The 25,813-nt window shown below is 52.6% G+C and overlaps 1 protein-coding gene across 6 annotated transcripts in view; it reads left to right on the top strand.

Annotated features, from left to right (window-relative positions):
• The window catches only part of SYNE3 (spectrin repeat containing nuclear envelope family member 3), a 107,107-nt gene extending 83,284 nt beyond the window's left edge, over positions 1-23,823 (top strand). For 2 of the 6 annotated variants that reach the window (XM_035719875.2, XM_025442699.3), the window contains exons 17-18: positions 894-932; positions 11,909-13,424. In XM_035719875.2, coding sequence (XP_035575768.2) covers positions 894-932; positions 11,909-12,127 — 258 coding nt within the window. In that variant the 3' untranslated portion in view covers positions 12,128-13,424. Of the gene's footprint in view, positions 1-893; positions 933-4,728; positions 4,800-11,908; positions 13,425-22,685 lie in introns of those variants that run through there. The other 4 variants (XM_049113446.1, XM_049113447.1, XM_049113448.1 and 1 more) reach the window with 4 other exon arrangements.
• Positions 23,824-25,813: the final 1,990 nt, after the last annotated feature.

Raw genomic sequence — 25,813 nt, 5'->3', positions numbered from 1 at the left:
AAGAGAGGCGACAGAGGCTCACAGGTCCTAGGTGCTTGGCTTGCGAGGTGTCATGTGGCCATCTTGCCACCCCTTGTGGCCGATGCTCCAGGAGTGACGGCAGTAGCCATCATGTTAATGTTCGGGGAGCACTTCGGCATCTAGCGAGTTGAAACCTTCAGGACCCCGTTTAGTCCTTACGGCAGAGTCACCATCTCCAGTCTCTAAAGGGAGAGCCGAGACTCTGAGAATCCCAACTCCTGGGGTCACGGAGTAGAGCCAGCACTGAGCACGCCTCGCTGTGGAAGGCGCGATAGAGGAGAGTGCTCCCCCGGGGCCCTGGGATCCAGCCCTGCTCCTCCACTCCTTCGCTCTAGATGCAGAACAAGTGCCTTCCCCTTTTGTGTCCCCGTGTCCACCCTAAGCAAAACAATAGCAATAGCCATGAGAGGCTTTGCGACATGCGATGTCCTCATAAGAACCCTATAAAGGAGGTACTCTTGTTATTCCCTAATAAGCAATGGGGGAAACTGAGGCTCAAGGGTTAGCTCGCGATGGGGGGCTGTTTGAGATGGCCTCCGAGGGCCCCTTGGGCCCTCAGACCCCAGATGCCAAGCGTCCAAGCCAGCTCAGCGGTCCCCGCAGCAGCTGTCCTGGCCACTAGGTGTCAGCGCAGCCCCGGCCAGGTGGCCCCGGCCCAGGCCTTCCCAGACGGAATCCCACCTGGGCCTGCAGTGCGTTAAAAAGCTCATTAAATCGAATCACCTGCTGGTTCAGCCTATCCAGATGACCAGAAGTTTTAAAGAAACATTCCCCTGACAGAACGAATATTCCATTACAGGCTCTGTTGGGATTTGAGTTTCACTCACTTAACGTCTTTTTTCCCCTTTTCCTCTCCTTCCCGAAAATAACAGACACAGAGTTCTCCAGGGGAGCCGACCGGATTCCAAAAGGTACGGTGTCTGCCATCTGTTCCACACGCTAGAGGGCAGGGCGTCTGGAGGTTGGTAGGCCTGCGATGCTGAAGCCGAACTCCTGGGCTTTCTGGAAGGTTCCATGAGGCCCGAGGAACATTTCTAGGGAATGAGCTCTGGGCTACCCTGTGCTGGGCCCCCGGGGTCCTTAGGAAGCCCCAGGAACATGCAGAATGTACTCAGCTGTGACACCCCCGTGGTAGAAGAGGGACCCTAGAGTTTTTCAGGCAAAACCATGTGGTGGGAATGGACCAGGACAGTAGTGATAGTTATGTTGTGACAACAGGTATAAACCCAGACTGTCTCAGGAAACCCGGACCATTCCAGGCACCCTGGATCGTGTGGCCACGGAGCAGTGGGGGGGCATACGGGGCTCAGTGGAAGACAAAAGAGCAGGCATGGCTGTGCCTGTCCTGTTCCACCAGCAGGTGTTTCCATGTAGGCCCGCCAAGAAGTGCTCAGAGCCCCTCCCGTGTGCTTGCAGGCCGAAGCAGTCACAGTAACAGCAGTAATAATAATAATAATCATAATGAGGAATAATTACTGTTACTCTAGATGCTACATGGTGACTGTCCACTGTGTGCCAGGAATTGTTCTGAGTCGTGGTTAGGGCATCTCATGTAACATTCCCATCAACACTCCAAGAGGCATTATTCCCTCCACTTGAGCATAGGGAAACTGAGGCATGACAGGATTGGAATGGTTCGCTCAGCACAGGTGTGCAGCTTCTGGGTGGTCTCTGGCCTCGGGCTCCAAAGCCCGTATCTTGACTTTCCACACTGTGCTTTGGAGACCACATCCCTGGTGGGTGTCCCCACTTCAGGGAAAACCCAGTGTAAATTGACGTCACCTTTTCCAAGGGAACACACTGGTTTTTCTGCCGAGCACTGGCCCATAATGAAGGGAGCTTTCAGTATGCTCTGCTCCAAAGAGCTCTGGGTTCCTCAAGATCCCTAATGCCATGGCATCTGTTTCCAGGTGCCTTGCAGGATTTCTTCTTGGTCTCGGCTGCTTTTTTTTTTTTTTTTAATTTTTTTAGGATTTTATTTATTTATTCATGAGAAACACACAGAGAGAGAGACAGAGACACAGGCAGAGGGAGAAGCAGGCTCCCTGCAGGGAACCCGATGCAGGACTCGATCCTAGGACCCCAAGATCATGCCCTAAGCTGAAGGCAGATGCTCAACCACTGAGCCACCCAGGAACCTCCCCCACCCCAGCTGCTATTCATGTCTCCCACATGCAAGAGAGTGAGTGTCCCCTGGACTGCGTGGGGCAGTCGCAAGACCAATGCCGTGCTTTGGGCCTAGTGCATCATCTAACTTTATGGCTTTGGGCAAGTCACTTTGCCTCTTGGGGCTTACTTTCCCTACCTGTAAAATGGAACTATCAATGCTGCCGTTACTTCATGAATGAATTCTGTAGGTGGTGTGAACTGTTGTTTGTAGAATTCTTCAGAGAGACCAAAGTCCTGGTCTCCTCCCCTGCCCCCTCCATTTGGAATAACAGAGAGCCTCCTCAAGAAAGGGACAAGAGCATCAGGAAGAACGGGGGGGGGGGGGGGGGGGGAGGCGGTGGCTCACACAGTGCAGCCTCGTGGCTCCTGGAGGCCTCCACACTTTAAGGTCCTCACTGGGGAGCCCCCATCTGATCTGGAGCTCCCAGGCACAATCCATGGGAGTCCTGTCTGGGTCCCCTGATGCATTGCACACAGTAAGTGCTTACTGAATGCCTCTGAGTAGGGGGGGCACGTGGTTGTGGACACCAGGCCTCCAGAGCAGGCTCAGTTTCCTGGCAGCCTGTGATTGGCTTAATGTGGAGTATCCACAGCCCTGTGTTCATTTGTTGTCTCTCATTCATTCATTCATTCATTTCCCAAGGATTTCCTGAGCACTGATTTTGTGCCAAGCACTGATTTGGGCACTTGGGATCCACCAGTGAGCATGAGAGCAGAGACCTGCCCTGGTGAACAACCCGTCCTGGCTGGGTGAGGGTACCTAGGAGGAAGGGCTCGCAGGTCCAGACTGTGGTGCTCTGCGTAGTGGCCCATCTCTGGGGCAGGTGCTCCAAAGGGCAGCAGTGGATTGGGGTCTTTATAGGGGCAGATGTTGGGCACACTTTTGTAGGGTATGCAAAGCAAGGAGGCTCTACGTGGCTAAAGAATAGGCTTATTCAGGCTATGTTTAAAATAATTGGATATGTGAAAATTTGAGTTTGGTGCTGGCAGGCTGGCTTCTGTGAAGCCCGCTGTGAAGAGGTAAGCAGCCTGCAAACCGATGTGCAAGAGGTCATCTTGGGCTCACTTATGTGACCAAGTAAGCACAGATTTCTGGGTCCCACCCTGAGTTTTTGATTCATTGGGTCTAAGGTGGCCCAAGAACCTGCATTTCTAGTAGGGTCCCAGGTGACACTGCTACTGCTGGCCTGGGACCACACTCTGAGAACCACGGCTTGGCGAACTGGATTTGAATTTAGGATCCACCATTAGCGGGTGTGACTGTTGACGAGTCACTCGGCCACAGTTTTCCGATGAACAGAAACAGGGTCCACTGAGCTAACAGTAGGCAGAGTTCTTGTAACAGCCTGAACACAGTGGATTCATAACTGCCATGTAAGACTTCTGTGCCCCTGCCCCTGCTTATCTTAATGAGAACAAAGGCAACAATAATACTTCTAGGGGGTGGGAGGACACCTCCCTCGTGTGGTTTTTGCTGCTCAACGTATGTGCATTCACCTATGTGCACACGAGCACGCGTGCACACACGCACACAGGCCTAACAGGCAAAATATAGACTCTGTCTTCAGGCCTTGTAATCTTGCCAGCTTAAAAATATTTCATATGTGATTTTTAGTCCAAAAGGAAAGGGGAAAAAACTGCCCCAAAGCTAATTATTTATGAGCAGTTGGTTCTCCACACTTTTTTTTTCTCTCCGTGCACCAAGTCATTGAAAGCTCCAACGACGTCAATGGCTTCAGCCTGCTTGTTTGTATAAACATGATAATTAAGATTTATTAAATTTGCAGCTGCCTCCACACTTGCCAGCTCCATGGCACCGGATACACAGGCCTGCAGCATTCAGGCACATGAAATGTAATTGCTTTTTAAATTGCAATTGGGCCGTGAGTCAGCTGAATCCCTGCCTTGGCCCAGGGAGGTGGTGCAGTCCTTCTTGAGGCAAACTTTGAGTTGAAGAACAGATTTGCCAGTGTTTCTGTTTGCCTGGGTGAAGTGGGGCAGGGCCAAGTGTGCCAGTTTGCGGGAGCGGAGAGCAAACACCTCCCGTGCACGCTGGGAGCTCTGGGGATGTCGCCCCAGACATGGAGCGACCCAAAGCAGCATCCTATTTATTTGATCGTATCTCGTAGGTCTTAAGGCTCACGATTTTTCACATTTTCATGTTTCTGGAATATTGGGTGGCTTATTATGATTACTCCTTTCAGCGAGGATTTGGGCTTGAAAATCTTTGCTTGCGGGTGGCGTTCTGTTTTGTGTTCCCTTGGCTCACACTGCTTGTGTAAATGCAAATGCCCAGCCTCTGGGAGCTCCAGGCTGCAGTTCACATTCGCAGAGAAGAGGAATCCCCCTCGCTTCACGCAGCACCAAGATGATACCTCATATCTCCTCGTTCTCCCCTTTCCATTTCCCCTGGTGCGGAAGGCACGGGCCCCCAGGTACCCCAGGTTTATGAGGAGTCTCCGGTCAGAGGCTCCACCTTGGCTGGTTGTGTCCTTTCTGAGTGGTTTGTGATATTAATAATGACACACCTCACAACAGGCATCCCAGATGAGACGAAATACTCTGCTGCGGAGTCTCAGGAAGCCTTAGTGAGTTTCCCACGTTAGATGGTAAGCGTCTTCATGATAACTATGATTTTAAAAAAAAAAAAAATCTCTGCTGTGTGCCAGGCACCACACTGGAATGCTCACCTGCCTGGGCTTTGCTGCTCACAAACACCTTCTCCTTTTAGTGGGAGCAGCACGGCCTCTTGGCACCTTCTCCATCCATGAGAGCAGGCCCGATTGGCGTGGGGGCAGAGGAGATGTGACTTGACTTGGTCGCCCTGTGATTCACTGTGTCGCTTTGGGGGCTAAGTTTGGCCAAGGGGCTGGGCTTTGCTGGGGATCTGCAGTCTCTGACCCTGAAAAGGAGACAGCCCGGGATGGGCCTCAACCTGTGTGCTGTGTTATACCAGGGCCCTGTCTGCCTGTCTGTCCCCCGAGCCCAGAAGCGACTGGCTACTGCCTGCATATGAAAGAGTCCACGCAGGGCGCCCGGGTGGCTCAGTCAGTTAACCTTCAGCTCAGGTCATGATCCCGGGGTCCTGGGATCGAGCCTGCTTCTCCCCCTGCCTGCTTGTGCTGTCTCTCTCTCGTTTTCTGTCAAATAAAGAAATAAAATTTTAAGAAAGATGGGATCCCTGGGTGGCGCAGTGGTTTGGCGCCTGCCTTTGGCCCAGGGTGCGATCCTGGAGACCTGGGATCGAATCCCACGTCGGGCTCCCGGTGCATGGAGCCTGCTTCTCCGTCTGCCTGTGTCTCTGCCTCTCTCTCTCTCTCTCTGTGACTATCATAAATAAATAAAAATTAAAAAAAAAAAGAAATAAAATTTTAAGAAAGAGAGAGAGAGAGTCCACAGTCCATGCAAACTCTTCTGACATCAAGTTTTTGAAACCTGTCTTTGACTTCAGAAATCCAGGCAAGCTCTCTGTGCTCATCTTCCCATCACCCAGCACCCCTGCCCTGGGCACCCCCGCTCCTCTGAAATTCACCCCAGCCACGTCACAGGAGCTACTGCTTCACGACGCCCAGTGAGCGTGTCTCTGGCCTCTGGGCAGCCGGGTTGGTGACCGCGCTCCCCGCCCACAGCCATTCCTGTTCTCCTCACTCTCGTGGGTTCCTCTCTCTTTACTTCTCCCAGTTCACATACTGGGTGTAGACAAAACCCAGTGTGGATGAAATTCCCTTACTGAAGGCAGAGCCCACATTCAAAATTTTAAAGCTGCCTCCATAGCCTTTTAAAAAATTAATAGAGATTTTTTGGGGGAGCAGTTTTAGGTTCATAGAAAAATCGAGTGGATCATACGGAGGGTTCCTCCCTTATTATTAACATCTTGCATTTCTATGGTCTGTGGGTTACAATCACTGAGCCAATATTGCCGCATCGCTATTAACTGAAATTCGTAGTTTACGTCAGGGGTCGCTTTTTGTGTTGTGTATTCTATGGATTTTGATAAATGTGTAATAGCACGTTTCTTCCATCCTCCTACCCTACAGAGCAGCCTCACCGCCCTAAAAATCCCCATGTGCCACCTATCATGCCGCCCCCAGCCCATCCCCTGGAAACCACTTTCTGTTTTATGGTTTTGTTTTTGCCAGAACATCATAGAGCTGGCATCAGACGGAATGGAGCCTTCTCAGATTGGCATCTTTTGCTTGATAATATGCATTTAAGGCTCCTGTCTGGTTTTTGGCTTGCTTGATAACTCATTTCTTTCTGTCACCGAGTAATATTCCATCATATTAATATTCCACTTATGGCCTTTTAATAGGCTTCTCTCCTCCGTGCTGGGTCCAGTCCAGGGCCACCCATTGCATTCAGCTGGCAGATGTCTTTGGTTTCCTCAAGGCTAGAACTACTCTTCCATCTTTCTTGACCTTTACCTTGAGTCCAGGTCAGAGATTTTATAAGATGTCCCTCAAGGCACATTTCCCTGATAACTCCTTGCAGTTGGAATCGGGCTGTGCATTTCTGGCAGGAATGTCATAGAAGGGATGCTGTGTTCTTCGTGCGTCTTCCTGGGAGACACACGATGTTACTATGGCCCCAACATCACTGATGCTAACTCTGACCACGTGACTAAGGGGGTGCCTGCCAGGCTTCTCCCCTGTACAGTGCTGTCCTTTGGTTTGTAATTAATAAGTCATCTGTGGGGCACTGCTTAGAGACGCTGGAAATATAGGGCCTCTTTCTTCAGTGGTTGGATCTATGGGGCTTTCTGCAGCCTCTTTCTTCCCATGACCCATCTGGGCAGTTGCATCTGCTGCTGACTCCAGGCCTCCCGCTCTCTTGGGTCCATCTGTCCAGTCCAGGTCTCCCTTCTGGCTTCAGTCCCAAAGGCCCGACCATCTGCTGGATGCCTACTTGGGAGTCCCATAGACCCTTGGACTGAGCATGTCCAAAGCTGACCTCCTTGTATTCCCTGCACCCAACCAAAGCCTGGTCCCTGCATCAGTGAAAAACATCATAACCACTCACATTCCCAAGCTGGATGTCTCCAGGTCATCCTAGACCTTCACCAACCTTGGTCCTAAGCTCAGAGCTTGGCCATGGATGGAACTCAGATGAGACATATGAGGGAAGGAAGGGAGGGGATGGGGTAGGAAAGAAGCCATATACATATACATCTGCTCCCAAATGAGTCTCTGTCCCTGTCTGAGTAATGACAAGATCTCTCCTCACTCCGGTCACTCCGTCCAGAGGTCCTAGCCACTGATTAACTAAACCACCTCCTAAAAGCCAGCTCAGATGGTGTTACCTCCCATCTCCCTCCAAAACCAACTCAAGGTTCTGGAAAAATACTATCTGTGGCCTGACCATCATGTGCAGAGCCTCCCGGGGAGGAGATAAAATGAACCTAGCCCCACCCCAGCCATTGCCAGCCATCCTGTCCCTGCCTGGCAACTGTCCAGAGCCCCTGAGGTCTCACGGGAGGTGAATCTGGGGCTACCTCGGTGCTTCGGCAGTGAGCAGTTAGTGAGGAAATGATCACAGGCATGGTGAGCAGGCCCCAGCCCAGGAAACCCTGGCCGCCCTGAGACCCACTGGCACAGATGGGGAGGGGTCCCCTTATGAGTGAAACCCAGGGAAAGGAAGCCAGTCTGCATGTGGCACTGCAGGCCACCAGAGGGACCCTCAGGGACCAGACAAATTGCTAGTGAGAGCATCACGGAGGCCTGGGGGCTGGCCCGTCTTGAGTTAACAGAGGAAAGCTGGCCCCTGCCCATCACTCTTGGCGGTGGCCTGGAAGCACCTTTGTGGTGGTGAAGGAGCACCCGCCTGCACCCAGGAAAGCCCCTGCGAGCCCCAGGGGTGATGCAGTGTGACTCCCATACTCGGAGCCCCGGCTCAGGATGGGACCAGATTCAACAGCTCAAGGCTGACTGGCAACCCCGGGCCTGGGCTGACCCTCATTGGTGGTGTGGCTAAGTTGTTCCCTGTGAGAATGCCACGCAGGATGGTGGGCAGAGCCTGGGCGTGGAACGATACTGGTGCTGTGGGCCTGTCTGTGTGACCTCGCAGGGAGACCGGGGCTGGGTAGGGGGGCAGAACAAAAGCCGCTGGGCCTGGGGCCTGTGCTCGGGGTGTCCATCAATGGCAGAGCCTCTGAGCAGTGAGAACAGCCACAGCCAGTGGTCAGTGCCTACCTGCGTGCTCACACGATGGGCACCAAGGGAGCAACAGGTGGTCAGATGCCCAGGAAGGGAGGAGGGACTCTTTCATTCACTGTTTCATTCATTCAGCACATATTTGTTGAACAAAATTAAGGTCAAGGGGAGTCAAGGGGACCACAGACTTTAATCAGTCATCCAAAGGAAAGGTACTGGGGCTATGAAAATGTGTAATGGGGCTATTGTGGTCTACGGCAGGGACGGTCCCCCCGAGGAAGCCACTCACAGGCTGAAATTCGAGTGATCAGTAGAAACTCACCAGGTGCATTAGACAAAGGAGGGAGATTAGTATTCCAGACAGAAGGGATAGCCTGTGCAAAGGCCCAGTGGCAGGAGGGCCCTTGAGGGACTGTTGAGATGGCATTTAAGGAAGCCAGTGCTTTTTTTTTTTTTTAATTTTTATTTATTTACTTATGATAGTCACAGAGAGAGAGAGAGAGGCAGAGACACAGGCAAAGGGAGAAGCAGGCTCCATGCACCGGGAGCCTGATATGGGATTTGATCCCGGGTCTCCAGGATCGCGCCCTGGGCCAAAGGCAGGCGCCAAACCACTGCGCCACCCAGGGATCCCTAGTGCTTTACTCTCCGATGGGCCTGGGTCCTTGATCCCTGGCTCCACCAGGTGAAGGGGGAAGCTTGTAGGGCCATAGGAGTGGCCTATCTGCCCCTGTCTCCACCAGTTGGAGGAGAAAGGGAGTGGACATTTACTGAGCATAGCATGCATTGCCTCATTTATCCTTCTGACTTAGGCAGGCAGGCCTCATTCTCTGACTTCTCCCCAACAGATGACGGAACTATGGCTCAGGGAGGCTGGACGACCTGTCCTAGGTAACACAGCTAGGGAGTGACAGAGCCAGGGGAGACCTCAGAACTCAAAACCCTTTCTTTTCCCCCACATCGCCTCTCATCAAGGGTAGAAGATTAGGTCAGAGTTACTGTGATAAACTCTTCTTGCCTGAACCCCTCAAAATTCCACAGAGTCTTCAGTCTGCATGAGGTCTTGAAGGACCCCCAAGCATGTAGTTACCTTATATAATGTCTCCTAGTTCCTCCCTACCACCACGTGCTGTCGAGCCTCCACTTCTATATCCTAAGGGTTTGGGAGTTTATTGCTTCCCTTCTGTCTTGGGGTAGTTCTGACTGGGTGGGACACAGGTAGTACTTTCTGTGGGGAAACTGAGGCACGGAGCAGCTCCCAGGTCTGGGAAGAGCTGAGATTATCAACTTCTTTGTTGGCGTCTAGGAAGGTAAAGGTAGCTCATGCCTCTGTGTGTGTGTTGTGTGTTCTAAGTGTTCAAGGATCATACGAAAGTGCATTTTTTATTTCAAAGAACATTTTAGAAGGCAGGTCCCTCACAACAAAGATGTGAGCTCCAAGCGAAGAGCCACTGGGCAGACTGTGGGAGTCTTTTGAAAAAGACCACCTCTTGTTAACACTTGTAAATGCAAACGCACTTTGGAAACTTCAGAGATGTTTTCCCCAGAGGATCATGGCCCAGGCACCTCTCCTCACTTAAATAAGCAAAGTGTTAGCTCCGGGAATGTAAGTGCAAACAAACAGGACACTGTAAACAGATTTTCCATTTGAAAAACTGTTAATATTAGGTTTTTAGTTTGCTGCAAAGCCAGGCTACCATGGGCCTGCAGCATGTTGCTCTCTTTTTCTTTCTCCTGGGTGGGTCAGAGATTTGGAATCAGACAGTCAGTGTGAAATGTCAAGGAGTCAAGTTAGAGTCCGCGCAGGCTAAGACAGCCCCACGTGAGCCAAGCATGTGCCAGTGAACAGAGCACATGCCAGCCAGGTCTAACCCAGCCCGGCAGCCGTGGGAACTCCTGCACACTCAGCTGCTCGGGCGACCTACCTCACCCCACTCCTGGGAGTCACTGCAGCGCAGCCAGGAGGGTCTCTCTGCCCTGTGGGTTGTAAGAAGTCTGTTATTGCAAAATCAGTGTCAAAGGGCTTCAGCAAGTGAGAACATTTGAAGCTGGAGTGATAGGGTCAAGTGTTAGCAACCTGGAGGAGATTGTTGGGGCAGGAGAGCAGGTGAGGTGACTCGGGTGTGAGAGCTAGAGTCAGAAGTGCCCAGGTCAGAACCTCCCAGGAACACTCCCATTCAGCAATGCTTTTCCATCCGCATCAGCAGCACCACCATCATCATCCTCACCATCACCACATTATCATCACTGTCACCATCACTACCACTATCGCCGTCATCATTCTCCCCATGATCATCACCACCTTCCCCATCCCCATCACCACCACCACCACCATCACCATCATTATCCTCACCATCATCACTATTATTGCCATCACCGTCACCACTGTCATTGTCACCATCATAATCATGCTATCATCATTATTACCAGCATCATCATCACATCATCATCATGATCCTCACCATCACCCTCACCATCCTTACCATCATCCTCACCATCATCCTCACCATCACATGACTGTGGGCTTTAGTGTCCTGGAGAGTGACCCTTTGGTTCTTCAGGGAGCCAACAGATCCATTCTATAATAACAATCCTACTAATAGAAGCGAATATACTTTTAAATTGGCATGTAAATATACTTTGCTTTGAGTCCTCACCACAACCTGGCAGATGAGGGTAGATATTTTATCCCCATCTTGCAGAGAAGGAAATGGCTCAAAGAGGTTACTGACTGTCCTAAGGTCACACAGATACTGTGTGACAGTCTGCCCTGGAACCTAGTCAGCCAGGTTCCTGACAGTTAGGCCCCTGCCCTGCATCATGCTATATTTTGGCCACGAGGCCTCTACTTCCGTGAGTAACCAGCTCTTGGGCCTGTAGTCTTTGGCAGTGAGGACATCCCATGAGGCCACAACCCAACTACTTTCTCTAGAATTTAGGAAATGTCTTTTGGTCACTTTCTTGTTGCAGCAAGGAAGTTCACGAGGCATTCCGACCTGTGTGTCTGACCTTCAGGTGATATTGGTGGTGTTGATGGTACAGGTGGTGACAAAGAAGGTAGAGGAAGAGGAGGAAATGATGATGAGCATGGTAGTAATGACCATGATTTAGATAGTGATCATATTAATGAGGCATACTAATCATGACAGCAGCTTTGAGTACCTGCTATGTGCCAGGCTCTGTCTCATGAACCCTCACGGCGACTCTGTCAGGTGGGTACCATTTTTGTCCGTATTTATGGATGAGAAATTTGAAGTTTAGAGAAGTTGAGCCACCTTCTCAAGGTTTACAACCGGGGCTCTTACCACCAGGCAAAGATTTCTGTAATAGCCAACCAAAGCCTGCAACTTTGCATTTTTCTTCTACCTTTCATACCTGGAATGGTTGGAGAAAACCAGAGATCTTCGTTTCTGGGAGAACTGACATTAGCCCCATTTCACAGTTGGAAAAACTGAGGCCTGTAGGGTCCGCCGGTCAGCCCAGAGCCACCGCCGGCCCAGCGGCCTCTTCGCCCTCTCCTCCTGCTCGGGGGGGCCCTGAGCCCACTCACACCTGCTTTTGTTCTGCAGACTCCACGGTGGCGGTGGCAGTGGCGGTGGCGAGGACTCTGCTCCCTCTTCCGGAGGGCGTGCTGCGTGGCGCTGCCCTTGCAGCTGCTGCTGCTCCTTCTCCTGCTGCTGCTCCTACTGCTCCCGGTCGGGGAGGAGAACCGCAGCTGCACCGTGGCCAACAACTTCGCCCGCTCCTTCCGGCTCATGCTCCGCTACAGCGGCCCGCCGCCCACCTAAGCCGCCCGGGCAGCAGGTGACTTTCTTCTCCGACCGTCCGCCAGCCCCGGAGGTGTAAATACTCTATTGATGTTCCCACAACAAAACCACTTTTTATACGGTGTTGTCTTAGTCTATTTATACGAAAGGCGTACTTCTGTGTGCCTCGGAAAGAATGTATAGAATTTTTATAGCCTCTGTATGTGGCTGCTCGGCGTGTCTAGTTTCATATACGACGTCTATCTGTAGGTGGGAGGATGTCCAGCAGTTGGTGTGTCCAGCGGGATTTCGGGGCACGTTTGCACACACACCCACCCCGCCCCCCATCATAGGAGCAATCATAATGTGTCGCTTTTAGGGCAACCGCTTGCCCGGGAAGCCAAGCCCCGAGCCCAGATGTTGGTGAGAAGGCCCCTGAGCTGCGGACATAGCAGAGCAACACAGGCCCTCGCTCGGCCCCCAGTTACTCTTGTTTTGTGCACAGTGAGGACAGAGGACGCTCTCTGGGTTTGAAGCAGAAATGGTGACTATCGATGGCGGGCCTGGTGACCGCAGTGAAAAGTGCCAAGTGGTAGAGTGATGTCAAGGGAGGAGGAGAAGAACTATAGCGAGCAGACCTGGCACGAAAACAGCATACATTATCGGGGCTCCGTGCACGGGGGTGGGGGGCGGGAGCGCTAACCCCCACCTCGCAGCCTTGGACCCCAGCTGGCTCCTAACTGCCTTAGAACTGGATCGCGCTTTCCCTAAATCAACACTAAGTGTCCTTTTAGTAAATGCCTCGCGCTTACTCTTTCCAAACTGATTTCGTCTGTTCTCCTCTCGTAGGAGACCAAGAGGGGGTCCTGCAGGCCTGTGGGTTCGGCAGGTGTCGAGCCGTGGAAAGGGCCTGTAAAGGGAGGGAAACCGAGGACCTGGGAGGGTCCTGGCCGCCCGTGTCGAGCCCTGCCCGCCGCGCCCCTGCACCCACGGGCCCACCCTCCCCAGCCCCGAGGGCCCTAACTGCTTAGCCCTGACCGCACAGGCCTGGGAGGAGCTGAGCACCCCCACCCCAACCCCCGAGCCCCGAGCCCAGGCCCACTGTGGTGCGACCCCCCCCCCCCCCCCCAGCAGGCGCTCAGGCCCAGGCAGCTGTGTCCCATGAGCCCGCGCCAGGGAGGGGAGGCCGTGGGTGGGCTGGCCGGGGGCAACGTCCCTGGGTGTTTTTTAAACTTTGATAATGAGGCTGCAGAGCCTGCTTGTTTGCATAACTGTTTTAAAGAGAGAATTGCTATTTTCATTACTTTCCTACAAATACAGTTGTGAAGTAACAACAGCATTTGCTGGTGCTTCTCAAGTGTCATCTCTTCTGCTTAAAGTGGATGCTGACAGTTAGGCTGTTTATGACTTGCTAGCTCCCCAATCAACCACCGCCAAGAGCTTTCAGGTGCCTTTCCAGAAGGGGAGCCGGAGGGGGGGGGGGGGACCTGCGTGTGTTTGTTTCCTCTGTCCCCAGAGTGACAGTGGAGAGAAATGGGAATATCTCCACCCAGCCCAGCTGTGTGTGTGTGTGTGTGTGTGTGTGTGTGTGTGTGTGAGAGAGAGAGGGGGGGGGGGGCGGAGAGAGAGGGAGAGAGACAGGGAGAAGGAAAGAGGGAGAGAAAGAAGAAGAGGGGAAGAAGAGGGGAAGAAGAGGGGAAGAAGAGGGGGAAGCAGAGGGAGAGGGGAGGAGGGAGGAGTATGGAGGAGGACAGGAGGAGGAGGGGAGGAGGAGGAGGAGGATGGGACAGGAGGAGGAAGGGGGAGGGGGGAGGGAATAGGAGGAAGAAGAGCGGAGGAGGGGAAGGGAGGAGGAGGGAGGGGATAGAAAGGGGGAGGAGGGGGCACAGGAGGAGGAGGGAGGGGATAGAAAGGGGGAGAGGGGGGACAGGAGGAGGAGGGGAGGAGTGGAGGGAGGAGGAGGAGGGAGGGGATAAGAGGGAGGACAGGAGGAGGAAGAAAAGGGAGGAGTGGAGGGAGGAGGCGGAGGAAGAGGGAGAAGGGGGAACGGGGGAGGGGAGAGGAGGGGAGGATGGGGAGGGCAGGGGAGGAGGAGGGGGAGGAAGGGATAGGAGGAGGGGAGACAGGAGGAGGAGGGGGGAGGGGATAGGAGGAGGAAGAGGAGTATGATCAAAGGCGCAGGTCCCCTCCTCAGCTGCCTCCCCTCCCCCCCCCCTCAGTTGGGCCTCCACAGGGAGAGATGCAGGCAGGACCCAAGGCTGAGGGGTGGGATGCGCGGAAGCGGCGGCAGAGGAGACCCTCGGGGCCCCACGTGGGCCCGAGGCGGCAAGCCCCTAAAGCCCCTAAGGCAGAGCGCCTCGCACCTGGTGCAGGCGGGGCCCGGCCCCTCGGTAGGCGCCTGGGGAGCCAGCGTCCCCGAACCCCCGCGACAGCGCCCGGGGGTGGCATCACCTTCACCTGCTTTCTCTGAGACAGGAAAGCTGACACGTCAAGACAGACACACCAGCCGTGCGGAGCTGGGATCTGAACCCGGGGCGGCCCCGTGCAAGCCCGGGCCGCGGGAGGGGGAGGGGGCTGGGGGCCCGGGTGCACGTGCCCCTCAGCGAGCCCGCTGGACTGGACGGGGTGCTTCCCTGCAGGCCCGGCCCTGGGCTCTGCGCGGGGGCGCCGGGGGGCACAGTCACGGGGTCCTCTGCAGACACCTCACACCAGTCGCTTCCCGCGGCAGGGGAAGCAGGGCAAAACTTCTGCCTGTGGGGGGGCTGAGCACCTCTCTGTCCTGTGCACCCCCAGGCGTGGCTGACCCCAGTGGAAGGAAGCCCAGTGCCCAGCACCAGGTGGGGACTTTGGCTGTGGTTGTTGATTGGTGTGAAGAACCCCAGGGGCGGGTGCATTAGGTGACCCCAACCCTCCCCCCCAGGATGCAGAGGAAGTGGCTCCCCATGGACTCACTCGCATCTCTCGCCACCTCTCACCTCCTGGCGTCTGGCTGGAGTTCCCAGCAAGGACCCAGTGTCCAAGGATGCATGTCCCCGGGCAGCACCGGGAGACAGCAGGTCTGCACCTGGGCAGCTTGTGCCACCGGCGGTTCGGGCCACCCTGCCTCGCGGGGCCCTGGCTCAGGCTGCCGGGCAGCACAGGGCCCGGGGGTGATGGCATCTCCCGGGAGGAGCCTGAACCAGGGCCTGACCCCCGAGGGGGCACTGAGTGGCCCCACGTGGCTTTGGGGACCTGCCGGGAAGCTGTCCCGGTTAGAGACGGCAGACAGAGCCAATGGAGGAAGGGATGGCGAATGGGTGTCGAAGGCAGGAGGGGACAGCCACTCGATGTCACCAAACTGTACACTTAAAACTGGTGAAGATGGTAAATTTCAGTTTTGCTACAATTAGAGAGAGAGAGAGAGAGGAGGGAGGGAGGGAGGAGGGAGAGCAGGCTGTATGTGTTTACTTCTCAACTTTTATCTGAGAAACAAGGACTAGTGGCAACGTTTTCACTGACCGAAGACAAAATGAAAATAATAGTCATAATAAGGACAAAAGCCTGGAGGTTCGCTCTACGTTTCATCTAAGTGACAACCCTTTGTTCTGGAGCATATCCTTCCTCCTGTTGGCGTTGGGCGGCCTGGAGGAATGCGGGGCGGTGAGCTGCAGCCTCCTCTGGGTATGCTTTCAGGGGCCTTAGAGGACAAAATTAAAAGCTGCCAACTCAATGTTGGTTTTCCCCAAAGTCACTGTTCTTTCTGGAAGGCCAGGAGATCCCTGCTGGAGAAGGCCAGGAGATGTGAGGGGGCAGCTCGAGAAATGCCTTGTGCTGGACTCTCAGGGTGGGAGGAAAGAGCCCTGGGAGGTGGACAGAGTGCGAGTCCGGTGGAGTTTGTGACAACGGGGCCAGGCGGGGTGCCCTGTGCCTTTGTCTTTAAGCCAACGCAGCAGGCGTTCTCAGGTCCCTTGTCTGTGCCAGGCTCGTGCTGGAGAATTCAGGTGAATAAAAGCCCTGCCAGGGGCTGCAGGCCCTGCCCTCTGGGAGCTCACAGCCCAGGAGAAGGGTTTGTGCCACAGAAGATGCCAAACCAAACTGAGTCCTTGCGCTTGACTTTGCCCATTGTCCTCCTGGAGGTGGCACAGCCACCATCACAGAAGCTGGAAGGAGGAGGTGCTGGGATGGCCCAGGCCGTGGCCTGCATGTGTCTTGCTTCCCCTGGAAGTTCCCTTGGCTAAGTCCTCAGGAGCAAAGCTCTGCCATCGTTGCCCCCAAAGACCTGGTGACACTAACCTGATATGTCTGTCCCTTGGAGGTCACCATGCAGCTGTGAGGCAAGCCGTGCAGAGGACAGATCAGGGCCTGGGCATGGCAGCAGGAGCCGGGTCGGGCTGCGCTCAGTCAAGGGGTGGTTCCTCGAGGTGTGCTGTGCCTTGGAAAAGGTTTCTGGAAGCTTCTGGCAAGGCCTAAGGCGGAAGCCATGGATGTGCAAGCCCTCAAACGCTGTATGTTTATTGTCATTTCTATTCCTGGCACAATGATTCATCCGCAATCATGGGTCATGGTAAAAAATTTGTGGTTGGAAATACCAAACCGAGAAGCCCACTTTTCCACCCTGGAGATTTTCTGGGTTGGAAGTATACATTCCCTTGATCAATTTGGCCAAGAATTAGGATTGTCTCCTGCCTCTCCCCACCTCCTGCCTCTCCCCACCTCCTGCCCACTGTTAGTCTCCAGAGCAGGCGCACTGGGGGACCCCCTCGAGAGGCTGTGCCTGGGGCAGAGGGGGTTAAGGAGGGGTGCAGGGTGTTCTGTGGATCCGAAGGAGCAGCTCTCGTGGGCTGTATAGCACAGTGACGTCCAGTAAGCCTCTTGTGTCCCTGGCCTAGCTGGACTTGGGCCCTAATTCCCTCTCTCATGGCAACTCAGCTACTCCAGTGGGACTCCCCCGACCCCACTCCTTTCACCCAGTCTGATTGTCACCAATCCCGGGCAGCAGCACAGGAGAGGGACGAGGCCATGAGCTTTGAGCTCAGCACAGCCCCAGCACAAAATACGCCAGCAGGTACTTCTATTACTGTGTCCACGGCAGACATTGGTAAGGGATTACCGAGCTCTTCCCCTGCCCCTCTCCAGCCGGACTGGACCTCACAGCCCTTCTCAAAACCATTGGCAGCTGCTGCCAATCCATTTGTCATGCCAGAAAAACCTGTTTGACCTCCTTGCACCTGATACTACCCATCCCCTCAGAACTCTCAATTCTGGCCTCTTCCTCTTTTTTTTTTTTTTTTTTTTTTAGTTTTAAAATTAGGATGTTCCCAATCAAAAATCACTTTCCTTAGTTTTGTAGGTGAGTGATACAAGCTAAGCCCAGAAAGCAGATAATCGATGAATTATCAGATAATCGATGAATTGATAGAACTTCCAGGGGAAGCAAAATGGAGTAGGAAATGCTAAATTACTTGGTTTTCCAGGCTGTTGGTAGTAGGGACTTTTATACACTTGTCCTGTTCCAACCTGTGCCCATTTTACAGGTGAGCCAACTGAGGTCCCGACAGTTCTTGTTCACCCAGTGAGGCAGGGAGTTAGTTCCAGAGCTGGGGACAGGTCTCAATGCATCAGGTGACAGAGTGACAGCAGTGAGCAGTGCTGGATGGGGCGCAGTTGGAGCTCTGCCATTAACAGCTGGGTGACCTCGGGGGAGCTTCCCCACAACCATTAAAGGGGAAGTTAGCCCTGGAATCCCCATGCTGCTTGAGATGTTAGAAGATTCCCAGAAGATGGTGGTGGGAAATCCCCAGATTCAGCCCTGAGTCTCAGAATCCCTCCTCCCACCAGCTGTGGGTTAACCAGGAACTTTGCTTTTACCTCATCCTGAGAAATCGAGCCAGGTAGTCGTTGGCATCCTCTGCTCAGCTCAGGGATGTCAAAGCCAAGGATTCTGTAGCTCTCTTTCCCGCTCCTCCTGGTTACCTCATGGCCCTAGGTGCTTGCTCTACCTCCGATTTTTCATCTGGGTTCCAGGTAGGAAGAGCCAGGATGAGCAAGCTGAACTGCAAGGAACCCAGGAAACAGGCATCTCAAGAAAGAGGGTAGGGTGGATTCAGGTGGCACTAAGGTGTCTCTGCCTCTGATACCTGCATCTTCCATGTCTTGGTCTCATGCTCCGCCACCGGGGCTCGGAGGTGCTCATCACTGGAGCAAGAGCAGGACCACCTCTGCCCACCACCTGCGCCACCAGCTGGCAGGGCTCCCTGGGTCCGTTGGGTCCTTACCCTCCCCAAGGTATTACGGGCATTCCTTCCGCCTTCAGGGCACTTCCAGGCCCACCTGTTGGTAACACTTGGGGACGCCAGGCAGATATGTCACGTGCCCCTGCTTGCCCAGGGTCTGCAGAGGCAGCTCCTCCCCTGTCCTGCCCCTGACACCCCGGGCCAAGCTTTTTAACCCTGCCGTGTCTGGAAGTAGCCCAGGAAATTCATATTTGCTTTGATTACTTCTGGAACATGAATCACTCCTGGGTGCAAATCCCAGAAAGAGGCACTCTCTGAGCTTTTCCAGGCCGGTTCCCCATTTTCTGGCAGATCAGAACGGCGGGTGCAGGGACACATCCACAGGTGGCTCCCACGGACGGGACGGGCTGACAGCCCCGGGCACCCCCTGCAGAGGGCCAGATTCAAAGGACTTAACCAACCATCAGTTCTCCCCCAGTTTCAATTACAAGAGAAATGCCTTCTGTCTGTCAAGGTGAGAAGAAGGAGGAACTTGTTTTGAAAAGGGAATTAAAAAACAAAATTTACAGCCTAAAAACAGATCTTCCTGCACAGCTCCCAGAGCCTTAGAGAATAGTCAGCCAATGTGGCATCCGCCACCCCCACCCCACCCCCGCCTCGTGCTGCCTGCTGGTTGTCATGGGAACATACCCGCGCTCACTGGTTGGTACCCAACCACCTTGCCCAGATGGGACAGCGATTGTACGGAGGGATCTGTTTCCCCAAAGGGCCCGGGCTTCCTTTCAGGGTTGCAGACTCCTAAGGTCAGCAATCAGGGCTGCAGGCCCCCCCACCCCACTTGCTGTTCTGATGAGAAGAAGAGGGAAGAAACATCCATTGAGGCCCTGACTCCTTCTAAAAGCTTGCATCATGGGTCATGATCTCGTGGAAACTGGAGCACAGGGAGGGTTAGCCGCTTGCCTAAAAGCAACCAGGGAGTCAGCAAGTGGCCCGATCGGGACTTGAACTCAGAGACTGTGAGCTCTGGGCCTCTCCATGGAACTTCAGCCTTAGCTGCATTTCTGTTCTTGGTAGCCACAGGCTGTGGCTGCTTCGGCCGGTTAGCTCGTGGAGGGTGACACTTGGCCCAGGGGCTGCAGGGCTTTCCCCCATACCCACTCCCTCTAGGGAATTCTTCACCTCTTACTGGCATCAGGACAAGTTATACCAGGGTGAGGGCCAGAGGTTGGGGGCGGGTGCTTGTCTTCCCTGGAAGAACAGGGACAAGCCACCTCTCACAGGGTAGGTGGCAGAGTGGGTTTTGTGACATTGCTGCCTCTAAAGCTTCTCCAATTTCTTCTCTTAGGGGAAAAAGAGTCACTTTCTCTCTAGGGGATGAGGCCATACATGGTCTAGAGGTTTTATTGGCAAGGAAGAAGTGGACAGAGGAAGTGTGTGTGTGTGTGTGTGTGTGTGTGTGTATGAGTGTGAATGTGGTGTGTCTGTGTGAATGTGGTATCATGTACACAATACACATATCTGCCCAGAAGCAGACATGCAGCCTGGTTCCCAGCCCTGGGCTTCTGGAAAACAGACATACCACGGTCTCTGGCAACCTCAGGATGACTGTGCCAGACCCAGGACATTTCCCCTGATAAGAGCATCTTGTACGTCTAATGGGAGCACCTGTTTGTCCCCTGCCGTTCACACTGAGGGGAATGTCAGTTGACCCCTGAGATTGTTTGCCATCTGGAAATTTCCTAAAGCTGGCCTGGAGGTGATACTCTCTCTTTCTCTCGGGATAGCTTGTGAAAGAGGACTTAGCTTGATGGGTCCTAGGTTCACCCACGTCTCTCTTGCCCTGTGTGTCTGTCTGTGTCTTTGTGTTTTAGAAGCCACTGGTGTTCATAGAATTTGTTAAGTGCCTTAGGTGCCAGAGGCAGGAAAAAATGACAGGTTTCTAGGACCAGATTTGGAGGAATGAATACTTTCCCCCTCCATTTCAAGTCCAAGAGACCAACCCTCTTGTTCCAAAGCATGTGAGCTTTATGGATTCATTAGTATGTCTTGTCCCCGCTCCCACGGGAGGGTCCAGGCCTCTACAAAACCCCACCTGGAGGCATCGGCCAGGGCTCTCTCTGGGCTCTCTGTACCCTCAGCCAAGTCATCAGGAGCAAAGCTCTGCCATCGTTGCCCCCAAAGACCTGGTGACACTAACCTGATATTGACCAGCTGTCTACACCACTGGGCTGGTCTGGTTAATGCAGTGTAGACCAGGCAACTGACCTGGTGGAATGTGTGTGTGTGTGTGTGTGTATGTGTAGATGCCACATAAGTGGGTTTTGGCATCAAAAGGAAACTAACTTCACTGTTTAGAATGTTCTACTATGTAAACAGTCTTCACGGGGACCATATCCATTCTCATCATATTATTTGTGATTGTAAAACACGCATTTGCAATAAATTAAGCTTTCTGGGAAAGCAAGCAGTATCCGAGCCAAACGAGTGTCCTGGAACATATGTGTTTTATCTCGGTTCATATCAAGTCCACAACCAGCCTAGAGCCTTCCCTGCTCCAGAGGGAGGGACGCCGGGCTCTTCTAGTCTCTTCTCAGTACTGTGTTTCAAAGTCACACTGAAGCTTTCGGCCCCTTTCTGTTGTTCAGGTTGGAAGTAGCTGTGTTCTCAAAGACAGCTTGGTGTTTCTGTTGTTGCTTTATGTGTTTAAAAAATGTATCTGCTTTATGTTGGGAAATAAAAATCTCTATTTTGGTCTATGAAGCATTGTATGGTTTGGAAAATCTTTTTCTGAAGTCAAGGGGTTTTGTCTGAAGAGGTTATGAGGAGAAAGAGGGCATGTGGTTGGGGCTGGCTGATTTGTATATTCTGATTTCCGGGCAGAGTCGGTGCCTGGTTTGGGCAGAGTCAGTGCCTTGTTTATGCAGAGGTTGACCCCAGGGTGATAGCAGCTCTCAGCCCAATGGGAACATCAGTATCTTCACAAATACTGCCAGCATCTCCCCAGACCTCGGGGCTGCAATCCAGGGGGGCGGGGTGGGGGGGCAGGTAAGCCAAGTGGATTTTGAAAATCCCAAATGCACTGAGTAGAGAGAAGACCCAAAACAGAGACAGGCACCAGGCAGATAATGGAAGGCCCTTCTAACACTTTGGTCCCACCCCTTGGATCAAAGCCCCACATTGACGGTTTGTTTAACAACGAGTTCTTAGGTCAGGGGATCTAGCTTCTGAACCCACGATGCACCGGAGGCTGTACCCAGAGAGGGTGCAGATGAGGAGAAGGGAAGATGCTGTCCCTACTTTCAAGGAGAGGTCTAAGAAACCAGCGGTGAACCCCAGATCCACTACCTGTTAATGAAGCCGCCTGGCAATGGCCACGGCTTGCCAAGAAAAGGGGAATTTGCATCCAGAATCTTCTGTTTACAAAGCATACACTTCAGTTTAGAACACTTTCCATGAGAAGGCTTTCTTTTTTTCTTTTTAATTAAAAAAAATATTTTTTTTTTCACGAGAAGGCTTTCAAACAGAACGGCTTTGCCTCTTGCCTTCTTGATCCACCCCCGCCAACCCCAGATTTTAAAAATCTGCTGTTACTTCAAACAAAGCTTGTAATACCTTTCCCGCTCTGTTATCTGAAGCGACTCCCGTCATGTATCGAGAGGAGAGAGAGATCTCTCAAATGAGAAAAGTGTGTCTAATCCCTCACTCCTTAAGTGGCTGGTGAAAGATTGAGGCAAGGTTTCAGATTCCATGGTGTCCAGATTGGTGAGTGAGAAGGACTTGGAATCTTCTTGATGCAGGATCCGGTTCCATGGCACATGCCCTGGAGTTCAACACCATTCCAATCGCTCTCTGAGTCTCTGAGGTGGATGGGAGAGTCTGTTCTGCTAGAAGGGGGTGCTTGGTTATTTAAATATAATAAATAGTAAGGTTGGCCTTACTAGCAAGGGAACCAAGGAGGATCCCAGTGCCCCAGCTGGTAGCTGCTGGTGTCGAAGGACAGAATGACTCTCCACCACCAGACTACAGCAAAAACAGTGTGTGTTCACTACAAGAAATTTCCTGAAACTTGTGAGTCCATCACATATCCTGGGACCCACTGGCTATCGCCTTAGAGTAGCACCCAAGGCCCTCGAAGAAACCCTCCTGAATCTTGTGGCCTGGGTTAAGGGGGCTCCTCGACTTCTAATTGGCTGTCCCCCCAAACAAAACATATGCTGTGCAGAAAGACAGAACTTCATTCCCCGGGATATTCTGCCCTTTAGGTGTTTGTAGGTCATGACATTGACCTGTTGAGCTGATTCTAAAGAAGCCTTAATCTGCAGAACATCAAAGTGTGCGGTGCCTCGTTTATACTAACTGCGGGCTGTACGTGTTTGTTTCCACAACAGGCATTAAACCCTGGGTGAGAAACTTCAGTGTTAAAACATGATCTCAGTGGGAAAATCATAGTTTCTAAATCTTTATGGAGTTCTTATACTTCTGGCTAAGAGAGAGAGAGAGAGAGCAAGAGGAAGCAAAAAAGAGAGAGAGATGGAGAAGCAGAGAGAGAATCTCAAGCAGACTCCACACCTGGCACGGAGCCCGATGCGGGGCTCGATCTCACAACCCTGAGATCACAACCTGAGCCGAAACCAAGAGTTAGACACTCAACCGACTGAGTCACCAGGCTCCCCAAGTCATTTTTATGAGTATGTGTTTTTTTTTTTTTTTCACAACCAACCCTGCTATGGAAGTAATTATCTTCCCTCTGTTTTCATCTGTGGCTTCCAAGCCCAGCCGTGACACGTCTAATTGGAGAGATTCATCATCTTTCGTGGAAACCCCTGGGTGAGAACGTTATTCAGCTACTTGGCCTTGGCCTCATCTGTCACCGTCTTGGCCAGCCCTGGCTCCCACTGCTCCTGCGGTGACCTTTCTCCACCCTGCTTCCTTCGATCAGGCTTCAGGGGGAGCGACCCCAGCCTGCTCGGGGCTTCCGTGGCGGGGATTCTGGAGTGCAGTTGTGCTTTGGCATGCATCCTGCTCGGCCACTGCTTCAGCTCCCACTGGGTCTTCACCGTGGCCTTCTGCTGCCAATTTCCAACAGGAGGGCTCCGCTACCAGTGGACGTCAAAGGAAATTGCTCCAAATTGTCCTGCGACAGCCTTTCTCACAGCGAGTGTGGGGAGTGTGGGTTTCCTGTCCTGGAGCATGTGCAAATAATTGAGGCCCGTTTGCTTTGGAATAAGGTGATGGGATGACAAAAAAAAAAAAAAAAAAAAAAAAAGCTAAATGCAATTCAGTATCCTGGATTGCATCCTGGAACCGGAAAGGGACATTATCGAAAAACTGAATGAAACGCAAATGAGGTCTGGAGTTTCCTTAATAACATTGCACTGGTGTGAATTTCTTGGTTTTGACATGTGTCCCACGGTCATATAAGATGTTAGCATTGGAGGAGACCAGCCGAGTGGCATATGGAAACTGGGTGCTACGGTTGCACCTTTTCTAAAATTATTCCAAATAAAAGAAAAAAATTTAAATATAGATTTTTATGGCCTTGGGGGAAAATGTGAGGGTTCTCTTTTGCCCATAAACTGCTCCCTTAAAAATGGGGTTGGATCTGTTCTAGGAGTGGGCTTGGAGACAGCCCGATCTGTGTTTGGCTCCCAGTAACCACATCTGCAAGGTAGTGAACTTGTGGAAATTCTTCAGTGGTCTGGAATGATATTCGGCACGAAGGGATGTGGTTGGAAGTTTGTTCAGCGAGACAGTGTGTGCAAAGAGCTTGCACAGCGCTTGGGAGCTGTGCATTCAGCTCCATCCCAGTCGCCTCCTCCATCATGCTGGGCGGGTTCAGAAGATACATCTTGTTTTAGCCATCTGAACTTGGAGCTTGTAGGATACCTAGTTTGATCCCAAAGTGCTGTCTCGAAACTGCTCCTAGGGGTCCGGGGTGTCCCCTCTGCACTTACAAGGGTCCCGGGAATTCCTTGCTGCAGAGGGGGCTTCTAGAATCAGCCAGGATTCCATTGCAGACAACAGAATGCACTCTAACTAGTTTAAGGAGAAAAAGGTAAATTACGGGGTATTAGGTGACTCACAACATTGTTGGAAGGATTGAAGGAGTAGAGTCTAGTCTGAGATTCCAGGAATATCTCTGGCCCTAGGACCACTCTGCAAAAAGCTGCCAAACCGGGAAGCCACGGCTGCTGCTGCCTGAAGAGTCTCGTCTCCACTGCCACCCACCGCGGCCACACAGGGGCCCCACGCCAGGCTGTCTCCGCGTGTCCCTCTCTTCCAATACTGCACACCGTGCGGGAGAATCTGAGCGGGCTACTCCTAGGTCACATCAGCAACTTGGCAGCAAAGGAGTCGGGAAATGTCATTTTAGCTTTATCCTCTGCATGACAGGAGGGCATCTTGAAAGGAGCTTAGTGGGTGGTGAAGGAGCACCCAACAGTCCACACCGTTAAATACGTAATATCGGGGCACACCTCTATTCCCATATTGAAGCTTCCAAATGAAAACAGTAGCAGAAGCAATCAGCTCCCACTCCGTGGAATGCATCTACCTCTCGCATAAACAGGTGCACACCTAGCAGCGTGTCTCACTAGCCAGTGCTCCATTTCCATGCTCCATCCATTTCTGTGCTCTGTTTCCCTCGGGTTCATTCACAGCCTTGACTTGATGTCCTGAAGTCTGCAAACTAAATTATAAGGTTAACCACCCAGTCCCTGACACCTTTCAGTGTTGGCCATGAAAAGGCACTGGGGTGGCTGGGGAAAGAGGCTGTGGGATTGCCCATCCGACTCTTAGGAGCCTCTTCTGTATAGACGGGCTGAGAGCCCACACATACCCTCGCACATGAGATCTCCTCCAAAAGGGCTACCCACACACCTCATCCTCGAACCTCCTTGTTATCCGTCCCCAAAGTCGAGCTTTTCAAGCCCTTGACCATCCTCGAGTCAAGAATATTTAAGTGAAGAATATTATTGAGCTCCTACTATATGCCAGGTATAGATAAAACGGTGAACAAAACACAAACCCAAGCTCCTGCCTTCATGGAGCTTAGTCCCCAGTGCTGACCACTGCCTACCATCCATGTAGATCTGTATTCCCAGTCCCTTGTTCTTCCAGGAAAAATGGATTACCAATGACCAGGTCTCAGTCGGTCCCTGGGTGGGGGACGACTTCCCTTCCCAGCTCAAGAAGATTAACATGATTTTTATTTTTTAAAAAATATTTTATTCATTTATTCATGAGAGACACAGAGAGAGAGGGGCAGAGATACAAGCAGAGCGAGAAGCAGGCTCCCTGCAGGGAGCCCGACGTGGGACTCGATCCCGGGTCTCTAGGATCACACCCTGGGCTGAAGGCAGGCACCAAAGCACTGAGCCACCCCGGCTGACCTAATAGGATTTTTAAATTTTTAAATGGTTATATGTTTAAATGGTCATATGTGGAGTGGTTATATAAGTACCTACATAGCATCTTTAATTTTGCCTCTGAGCTTAAGGCCTAAAATATTTCCTAT

The sequence above is a fragment of the Canis lupus genome, chromosome 8 (genome assembly GCF_003254725.2).
Source record: "Canis lupus dingo isolate Sandy chromosome 8, ASM325472v2, whole genome shotgun sequence".
NCBI classification, from domain to species: Eukaryota; Metazoa; Chordata; class Mammalia; order Carnivora; family Canidae; genus Canis; species Canis lupus.
The sequence above is the reverse complement of the archived record's forward strand: the minus strand, read 5'-3'. Positions and strand labels throughout refer to the sequence as shown.